A 10,515-nucleotide genomic window follows, 5' to 3' on the forward strand; every position below is an offset into this window, starting at 1 on the left:
AATAGTATTAAGCGATTTTGTATATGATTTAGATGAATGAATAACTATTCTAATAATTGTGAAAACGGACGACTTATAATAGGGTTTTAAATTAATTCATGATAACCATTAAAAAAAGTGTCTGGAAAAATATATTTTACTAAATAAAATGTTAATGCTAAATGTCTTTTTATATAAAAATTATAGATTCATAAATCTAATAAATAAAACATAACTGGTTTTAAAAAAACCTGTAACAAGAAAAATAATGTCACTCATTTAATTTCTTCTTTCAGGCATAAAACCTTGTTTTCTAACATCAAAACGTATTTCCGTACATTTTTATAAACTAACAACTATTTCAATCATTTGATCTCAACATGCATGACATTATTGAGCCTACGCCAAATGCAGCATTCAGATCTGAGATCTTCCGACCTTGACACTGGCACATACAAACCGAGCACCTATATAAGCTGAGCTTAACACTACGAATTACATTCATCGATTGATATTTGAAGAGATAACAACATGAAATTGGTACGTTTGCGGTGAACTAGTTCTATTGTTCGGGACATCACGATTTTGTTTACAACTTTTTTTATTTCATAATTCTGCTTTATATTGCGCAGTTTTTGTGCGAATTTTCGAACTCGGTAAAATTAGTAATTTCCATTTTGTAACCTGTTGAATAATTTAGATCCCATCCGTCTTGAGCATTTTACTTTTTTAGTCTTCTTACTGTCTTAGTGTTTTTTTGCTCCTCTTTTGGGAAACTTCCACATTTTATATTTATTTTAATATTATAATTAGATGTTGAAAGTCTGCAAAGAGTTTTAGATTTCTTGGTTAATTTATATGCAAAATACTGGTTTATTTTTGTACCACTACACTATTGTATAAACTCTAATATTATTCTTAATCTTCAACATAAAATATTATTTTAAAACACATCGTTTAAATGTTCTATCAAATAGAAGAATTCTGTGAGAATAGCTTACATGTTTTATACACGTGTTAAGTCAAGGGAAACCAGTAACGTTTGCAAGTAATTCAAAACATCATATTTGAAGAATAGAGAAGAAAATTTTTCACTCTTCTCTCAAGAAAGTCAAAAAAATAGATAATAAAAACAAAGTTATGATAATAAGCCTTAATTTTGAATTCCAGCTCATCCTCGCAGCTGTTGTGTGCGCGGCCAGTGCGCTGCCGCAATTCCAGCAGTACCGACCTCAGTTCCAACAGCAGTACCAACCTCAGATCCAACAACAGTACCAGTACTACCAGGATCAAAGACCGCGCGCCGCACTGGAGAGGAATGCCGCCATCTTGCGTTCAGACTCGGAAGTCAACGAACAAGGATACCGCTTCGCTTATGAGACTGAAAATGGTATGTACAGAATTTATTTAATGACCGATGAATGTTGTTGACTGTTCATAACCGCCTATTTTTAAATCCTACTATCTTACATCAGATTTAAAGTTCAGATCAACAACTCTACTAAAATAATAACAATATATTCAAGGTTACTAAATTCATATAAAGTTATATAACAATTATGTAAACGACTTTTTTTGTCATCATCGTAGGCTCATTATACGTCCCCAATGAGGGGCTTAGAACCTACTCTAAGTTAGGGGTGACTAGGCAATAGTTAACCGCGCTGGCCCAGTGCGGTTTGACTTCATATCTTTGAATTTCTTCTCAGATATGTGCAGGTTGCATCACGATGTTTTCCTTCACCGTAAGAACGTCGGATAAATGTACATTTGTAAATCGAAAATCTAAAAATACGTACGTACATAGCGGAATTCGAACCTAGGACCTGCAGATTGCAAGTCAAGTGCTTAACTCATGAGCCACCGACGTTCTTTTTTAGTCAGAATTTCTAGAATGTTTTATTGATTGCGTGATTACTTTACGCCTACTATAAAATATAAGCAAATTACAATTTACATCAGAAGCTTTAATATGATATGTCAATAGATAAAAGTAATAAATAAAGGTAAATTAATTTTCTCGTCTATTTCGTATTTCAAAATCGATTGACGCACTTTGAACTTGGTAATAAATTAAATTTTTATCTCTGATCAAGTTTACGTTTTGTTAGATGTGCAAACTAGACATGAATCAAAAGATGTAATTGAGAAACTTTAGTGGGTTTGAATCCGAAGTTAAATTTATTATTCATTATTTATTTCTTTTGTAGTTTTATAATATAACTAGCTTTTACCCGCGACTCCGTCCGCGCGGAATAAAAAATAGAAAACCGGGTAAAAATTATCCTATGTCCTTTTCCTGGTTCTAAGCTACCTGCCCACCAATTTTCAGTCAAATCGATTCAGCCGTTCTTGAGTTATAAATAGTGTAACTAACACGACTTTCTTTTATATGTATAGATATATAGATGTGTGACATGTCCGTAATAAATGTTGCTAAACAATGTTTAAAGAGTTTAGAAGAATTGCAAAGCGTTACGAATTGTCTGATTTATAGAAACAATTTTTGCAGACTTTCTTAATATCCAAATACTTATTTGATAATCCTAATAAGAACTTTGTTGGGAAAAATGTAATTTCATAAATATAAGTGCCAATTAATTGTACCCAAAAAATATGATGAGGAAAATAACGTTTTCCTCGTAGCTAAGATAGTTTTTTTTCGCGAGAGAATCTTGGGTTACTTCCTTATTGTATTCGACCAGTGTAGTATTATAAGATTCAAACTTTATGGCAGCTCATTGTTCACTGCGAGCGCATGTCTTCGCAGGTGGATTTGTTGCTGGCGAAGGAACGCGCGCGCAGTGATCCGCACCTCTCCCGGGTCACATTACTTTTTTAATATGTTCTTTTTTAATTCCCAGCGGCCAATTGAAATCTCTAAATTAGCTCAATGACCGTTGCCCATAGATATCTGCAATAAGTTAAAAAGTTGCAGATGCATTGCCTACTTTTTATTAACATAAAGTATGTAGAGAAAAGGATACCTAAAATAATAGAGATAGTAATAATAGATATAGTCCTGCTGATATCAGCTGTGTTCAGAGCAAGGTCTTGTGTAAAATTGCGAGCATCTATAAAGTTTGGATAGCACTGTACTGCTGAGTCATTTTCGTTGTTATTTCTGAAATAAATTTAAATTTTAAATGTTTTATATTATAATAAGTGTCATATATCAAGTTTTTAAATTATATTGTTATTTTACAATTATTTTTAGGAATCGTTTTAATAATACTGGCTGATTATAGAAAAAGATTTTCAATGTGTATTCAAAAATGAATATCATTTTAAAAGACTTAACATGGAACTTTTGTGTTATCAAATTCGACCATTTATGCATTTTATAATATTGATTGTAATAAGATGCCTTATTAAATTATTTTGAATGTACGAAATAAAATAATATTTTCCCAAGAATTAATAGATCTTTTTGGAAGATTATCATAGGTTAGACCCTTTATATATATCTCTATCTTTTTAATATATTATTGATAACTAAATTCTTCATCTATAAGTAACATTAAATAAATAACAATATTTTCCAGGTATTCAAGCTGAAGAAGTGGGTCGTGAAGCGGACGGTATCCAGGCTCAAGGCGGCTACGCGTACGTGGGTGACGATGGGCAAACATACAACGTGAGGTACACCGCTGATGCCAACGGTTTCCAAGCACAGGGCGCGCACATTCCAACCCCGCCACCAATCCCTGCGGAGATCGCCAGAGCGCTGGAGGAGAATGCGAGAGATGAAGCCAATGGCATTTTTGATGATGGTATGTTAAAATAATAGAAATTTTTCTAAGGGCAGCCATACACTAATTGCTTCAAGCAGTTAGCAGCGGCAAGATCAAATGATTTGACGTTTGTTGCGCGACCGGAATTTTATATCTCTTTTAAAAAATACTGTTTGTTATACGCCGATAGCTTGAAGTTGCCCTTTTACGGTACGTTTTTTGACATCGTATAGAAAGGAAAAATAAGTAGTAATAAGTAATTATCCATAAAAATTTAATCCTTTTCGGTGTTTTAATTAGTCTAAGTGATTCGGTGTTTGTTTCTTAATTTTGGAAGAAGTACACTTTGGTTATGGTAAATTTCAAATAAATGTTAATTATGTCAATTAATGATATATATATTTTTTGACTAAATCAATTTTTAGTTTTCTATTTTGAGTAATTATTAATGAATCTTAAAACAAACAAACCTTCTTCCTTTAATTACAGGCAGCTACCACGAAGGTAAATACGATGACTCCGGGGTCGTTGCGGCTCGCAATCCCTACAATTACCCCTTCAGACAGGTCACCGGCGCCCCCTACAGGACTTACCAGTAATCTGTTACAACCACACTCAGCACGTGCCATCGATTTCTACCTTAAGATTATATAGTCCTCTGTTTATATAATAAATAGATTTTTTTACTCTTGTATTTTATTGTTTAATTTTTAATCCTTCATTCACACAGTATTACCAACTATTTCACAGAGTTTTAATCTTAAAGAAGGCTTGTTACTTGTTGTAATTTGTCTCAAACGTTTTTAATTGTAAACAACTAAAAATTCAACTTCAAGATGAATTTTTTCTATGTAGGTATGAATGTCAATTAAATTTTAATTTAAAATTATTATTACATCTACAGCGCTTTGTTGCGATACAAATTATGTTTGGGAAACATTTTTAAGAAATTCTTGTTTTACAAAATCCTGTATTTCAAGTAGCTATTAAAATTCTGTCGGTCTGTATTATTCGATTGTAATTTACCACCGAGCAAAACAAGATTTATAGACTAAGTAATCTACAGAGCTTACAAAATTAATTAGTTTCATTTCAACTAAAGAATTTCTAATTAAATTTATTGTGCAGATAAAAAGTTCAACTAGCACGTTTGTTTTTAATTATTAATGTACTTAATATTTATAACATGTAATAATTAATTGATAAAATTAACTGACAACAGCAACGCACTATTTACTATACACCAGACCAGAAAACATTTTACATCCATTTCTTTTTGGTCTTACAATACCAATTTGTATCTTAACATAATCAACAAACTTATTAAAGTATACATTTTAAGAAAAAAATATAGAACGATAGTGAATCCGCGAGGAACAACAATTATTAAGATATTTCTTAATAATCTCTGTTTATAAATACCCTGTGCAAGTACGAAGCTTTAATTATCCATTGTTTTTCATTTTAACACGAGATAAGTCATTGTTTGGATATCGCCGTACACAATAACACCCACGTATTAAACGCTCCGTTGCCGGTTGCCTAATTATACCGATACGCCTACTGTGGAACTTGTCTTATTACGCAGATGATTCCTATATAAAGGAAATTGGCTGTTTTTTATTTAAAATTGAATGTAGTTTTAATTTCTGATTAAAAAATTCTTTGTACTCATTTTATGCAATAAGTATATACCGAACATGTAAATCGTGTGTTTAGGTGAATCACTTTATAATAAAGAAAAACTTGAGAGGTGTCAAGGGGGGACACCCGGATGGAACGAAGTTCCTTTCTATTAATTAGTGAAGGAACCAATGTTTATTCTATGAATAAAAAACTTAAGTCTTCACAAGAAGTACATTTTATTTCTATGAATTTTCGTTATATATTGTCACGTCGTTGCCATGGTGAAGTAGCGCTCATTCATCGTTAACATACTTACTATAGCAAAAAGTGTCGTGACAACTTTTCGTAAGAATTTTTTCCGTCTAGCCCCCTTTCACAACGCGCGATATTGAACTTCGTTCCAAAAATTATGTATCATCAAAAATTTATAATCTTATACTCCGATGTCGACTTTAGAGTAATATAACTTTTTGTCCCTAAGAAATGCTGCTTTTCATCTTAAATTTCCTGTGAAAAATCATGTCAATATGTTACTCGTATACTTTTTGCGTAACATACATAATGTGGCTACTGTAACATCCTCATCGAACAGGATACGCATTTCACAAATATGTTCGATCTTGTTATCTTGGGTTTTTAGTGACCGTCTTATTGCTTTGAAAGTGTAAGTGATATAACATAGAGCTAAGAAGGTTTTAGAGGCCGCATTTAAAAATAATTACAATTTAACGATTTCATGATACTTTATACAAGTAATGTGAAATTAATAGAATAATTTAATGATTAAATATTAATTTTAGAATTTTACAATATGGAAAATGAGAGAGGATAATTTTTATGCGCATTTTGTACGACAAAAAAATATTTCAATGTAACTGTTATACAATAAAATAACAGTATCTTATAGTGGTTCTCGTCGTTTGATTTTCTATAGTTTCTATTGTACTATTTTTTTAAAATTTATTACTTATTTGCATTCTTAATTTTTTTCTTTACTCTGTCTATTCGTAAATAAGTCTATCCTAAATGCGTTCCACTTGTTCAGTCAACGGGAGCATCTCGTTACCTCAGATTACTTAACCATACATTCACACAAGAAAAAACAAAAACACTACTAAAACTTAGAACTTTAAACTTTATGTTAACGTATTTTATATTTAACAATTATAAAGATGAGTTGCTTCTTTCTTTGTTTGTATTTTTAAGCGATCGATTTGTTACAATTAGAGGTTTTTGTGACGTATAAATATATAGCCATAATTATATTACTTTAGAATTATGTATATATGCAACAACAAGTAGATTTATCACATACAAAAAATTTCAAGAAGTCCTATTTTTTGTGTCCTTTGTCGCTTGGTATGTATTTGTCGCATTATGTCATATCAAGAAAATTGGTATATATAGTATACGTATTTTTTCAACGAAGTCCTCACTTTCAGTGGTCCAATTACTGACAACATGAGTGTGACTTCATACGGGCGTGCGTGAAGCTGCAAAATTTCGACTATAAAAACTAAAGTGCGCTTTTTTTCTTCGCATTCATTGTCCAAACATCTCGAGCATTCAAATTCACTGTCATCATGAAATTGGTACGTTTTTTTTTTGTTTTTTTTTTTTTTATTTACAAAAAAGATCACAGTTGTGGCAAGTATAATACGTAGCATTTTCATTGCTTCGAAAAGTAATTATAGTGTCAATTAATTCATCTGTTTTGTTTGCAAAATGTATTTAAATAATTCACAATTGATAAAACCAGTTTATTATTGTCATGTATCTTAGGGTAACTAAAACCATTTTTTTCTTATTTACGCATATAAAGATGTATTTCTCCTTTTAAGGGTTCCGTACCTCGAAAGGAAAACACGGAACCCTTATAAGATCACTTTGGTGTCCATCTATCTGTCAGTTTGTCTAGATCTTTTTTTTAAATGCTGGTTACTAAATCAATTAACCCATCTCATGGTGAATTATTTTACTAAGATATGGTTACGATATTTAAACGTTGCAACATAAGGACAATCTGTTGTATTGCAGAGGAAACAAAAATTTTGTAAATCTTCAACTAATTTCAGATTACATCCATCGCTGCTTTATTGGCCGTAGCATCGGCAGGTCAGGTCTACCCTCAACCACAAGTGGATAACTACCAGAATACCGAAGCATACCAGCCTGGTCTAGAATACCATGACGGTTTCAGGCAGGCGCATGCTTTAGGCGGTCAAACATACAATAGCAGACCTTTGGCTGAGAAGACGGCGAGGATACTTAGTTATCATTCCGAGAATAATGTACACAACTATAACTACGGCTATGAGACCGAAAATGGTGAGTCACAGTGTTTTTATCAATTTAACTAAATCGTGGAAGCCTTACTGTGGATTTCTGAGACCAAAATCTCCCCATTAAACATTTAGTTATCCCTGTCATCAAACCCACACCTAGTAGTTACTATCTACAAAAGTACTAGTTAAAATAACAAAACAATAGCAAAATTCGAAATTAAATCTAAGACTTATTAGGCTTAGCCAAAGTGATAATGTACAAAATCTGAAACATATGTGACTCAATATCTAGAGTACACGTGACTGGACCTTTAATAGCTAAGTTCGGATTAATTCGTCTTTGATCCTATCGTATGTAGCAAGATTGACGAGATGTCAGAGACGAAACAGTATTATCAGCGTTATTAATATATTTTATTAATGCAAATATACTCGTCTTTTTCCAGGAATAAAAGCTCAAGAAGTCGGTCAAACTCCTCACGGAACTCAAGCTGAAGGTGCTTTCTCATACGTAGGGGATGATGGGCATGTGTACACAGTGCAATACGTCGCTGACGAGCATGGCTTCAGAGCGCAGGGTGCGCATTTGCCCACACCTCCCCCAATCCCCGAAGCCATCTTGAAATCTCTGGAACAGAATGCCAAGGATGAGGCTAATGGAATTGTTGATGATGGTAAGTTTTCATTTTATTATAACTAAATCGCAGCTCAGATACGTCACCAAAGAGGGGTACGAGCATAAATATTGGGTAAAGGGGTAGACGGGGTTACATCTGTTAAACGCTATGTTCTCTATAAGCATATAATAGAGGCGAGAATCAAAATTTTAACGTTTTTATATGTCGATTCCTTTGAAACTGCTGAAAAGAGAAAGATATGTAATGTAATGAAGAATATTATTTGAACATCTTCTAATTGTATATTACAGGGCAATACAAGGAACACACTGTATCTCAAGGTCAAGCTTACCAACAGTACGACGCGGCATACCAACAGAACTACCACAACGCAGCGCAGACTTCCGCCGTCGAAACTGGATACCATTAAAGTACTGGAAGAAGCGTGACTATACTAACCTGTTCTCTTTTTCAAGATAACTGTTTTTTTAAAAACATCAATCTTTAACTGCCACATATTTAAACATGCTAAATCTGTACTAAAGGTTCTTAGTAATCAATTAATTTCTATAGATAAGGCAGTAAAGTTACTTTAACTTTTATTTAAAAATTTTAACATATTCTTTTAAGTATGTTACCAAGAAATATCTTAATTAATTGGCATGGTGATTAAAATAATGTTGCACTTGCATATAACATATTTACAGCAATGTTTGAAACCATTTTTATAAAAATATGTTACAAGATTTCTGGTCAAACTATAAAAAACTTAGACAATATTTCAATTAGTTATGTTAAATAACTTAATTTTATTTAATATTACAATATTTTGCCAGAAAATTTTGAAAACAGAGAACAGTGTTGAGAAAACGGTATTTACAAACGTAATATAAATTGTTCCTTTATTTAAAACCATTGTTGATTTACCTATTGACTAGTCTGTTTCTTAAAATGTTAAGAATTCATTTTTTTATTTTTTTCTTATTGAGTTTTGTATTTTTTTTAATAAATATGTTGTTATTATATATAAGTTTTATTTTATTTATCCTTAAAATCTAAATTTGAAAGATTTTTAATATTATGTACCAACATTACTCACTTAAAATTAAACCAAAAAAAAAAATTGATAGTAAGAAATATTTAAGTCTAAGGGTAAAGAAAAAGTACGTTAAATTTAAGTAAGGTTTGAAGCTTTACTAAGGAATGTGGGGTATGCTACTTATTTTACAATTTAAATATCTTTAAACTCTCAGCATCAAATTATCTGGAAATTAAATACGTCTGCGGTTCATAACCACTAACTAACGGCTCATAACCACAAGGTACCATATTTGAATAAAAGTAGAATAAAGTTAAATAAAATAAAACAAATAAGTGCTTTTCTTTTCTTACTTCTTACTAATATTATAAATGCGAATGTTTAGATGGATGGATGGATGTTTGAAGGTATCTCCAGATCAGCACAACGAATCTTGATGAAATTTGATACAGATGTAGATCATAGTTTGGATTAATACATAGGCTACTTATTAAGTTTTTTTTAATTCCGAGCAGAAGGAATCGCAGGCGACAACTAGTAATAAATAAGTGAAGATTAAAACACATTTTCGAATAATCAAATATGTTTAAATCAACTTGAAAATAGCAAAACAAAAGAAGATACAGATATTATATAATATTAATATAAAGCGTATTGTTAATAAAATTATATACATAAATACTAAAACGAAGAAGTTTCGACCTCGCCTATAATAAAGACATCAACGAGTTATTAGAGACATTTTGATTGATACGTTACCTAAGTATTGCAAAAACCACAACATCGTGTTACCAAAGAGTTTGTTTATTATTCATTTGTGTATATATCACTAGGTGATACATTTGTGCTGACAAAAATTAGTGTAGATACTTAAATTGACAGCAAAAATATTACTTTATCGTGAAATACAACACGTTACAAGAAAATAAATGATTTTAAAGTAAATTTGAGCTCAAACTTTTTCGACCAGACAATTTTCTAATACCTAAATAACCATGTTTACATAATTAGTTTGAAAGTAATTTCTTATTTTAACAAAAATCAGCACTTAGTTTTTGACAACATTTTTTGTTAAAACTTAATGTAAAAGGTATATAAAACGATTAGTTTTTTCATATACTATGTAATAATCTGTGAGTAATAATGTACAAGAAAACAATAAAACATCCTTTTTAAGGAATACTGAAATAATCCTACATATTCATAGTATCATTGAAATATTTGAAACCCACTCT

At 31.3% G+C, this 10,515-nt stretch overlaps 2 protein-coding genes across 2 annotated transcripts; both read left to right on the top strand.

The window, feature by feature from the left end:
* The first annotated feature begins 427 nt into the window (after nucleotides 1-427).
* On the top strand, nucleotides 428-4,384 carry LOC123720907 (cuticle protein 3-like). Its single transcript, XM_014510360.2, has 4 exons — nucleotides 428-519; nucleotides 1,150-1,369; nucleotides 3,525-3,752; nucleotides 4,203-4,384. The coding sequence occupies exons 1-4, from the start codon at nucleotides 511-513 to the stop codon at nucleotides 4,310-4,312; spliced, it is 567 nt and encodes a 188-aa protein (XP_014365846.2). The 5' UTR covers nucleotides 428-510; the 3' UTR covers nucleotides 4,313-4,384.
* Nucleotides 4,385-6,892: 2,508 nt separating this feature from the next.
* LOC106716772 (cuticle protein 3-like) lies at nucleotides 6,893-8,714 on the top strand. The gene is made up of 4 exons (XM_014510365.2): nucleotides 6,893-6,931; nucleotides 7,415-7,667; nucleotides 8,071-8,298; nucleotides 8,553-8,714. Exons 1-4 carry the CDS (start codon nucleotides 6,923-6,925, stop codon nucleotides 8,669-8,671), a joined length of 609 nt encoding a protein of 202 aa, XP_014365851.2. The 5' UTR covers nucleotides 6,893-6,922; the 3' UTR covers nucleotides 8,672-8,714.
* The last annotated feature ends 1,801 nt before the right edge of the window (nucleotides 8,715-10,515 follow it).

The sequence above is a fragment of the Papilio machaon genome, chromosome 16 (assembly GCF_912999745.1).
Source record: "Papilio machaon chromosome 16, ilPapMach1.1, whole genome shotgun sequence".
Classification (NCBI taxonomy): Eukaryota; Metazoa; Arthropoda; class Insecta; order Lepidoptera; family Papilionidae; genus Papilio; species Papilio machaon.

Bases quoted from the DNA above. Each gene is read 5' to 3' on its own strand.
- LOC123720907 (XM_014510360.2), top strand. The intron at 1,370-3,524 runs GTATGTACAGAA...AATATTTTCCAG, and splicing joins CGCTTATGAGACTGAAAATG to GTATTCAAGCTGAAGAAGTG. The intron at 3,753-4,202 runs GTATGTTAAAAT...CTTTAATTACAG, and splicing joins CAATGGCATTTTTGATGATG to GCAGCTACCACGAAGGTAAA.
- LOC106716772 (XM_014510365.2), top strand. The intron at 7,668-8,070 runs GTGAGTCACAGT...GTCTTTTTCCAG, and splicing joins CGGCTATGAGACCGAAAATG to GAATAAAAGCTCAAGAAGTC. The intron at 8,299-8,552 runs GTAAGTTTTCAT...TGTATATTACAG, and splicing joins TAATGGAATTGTTGATGATG to GGCAATACAAGGAACACACT.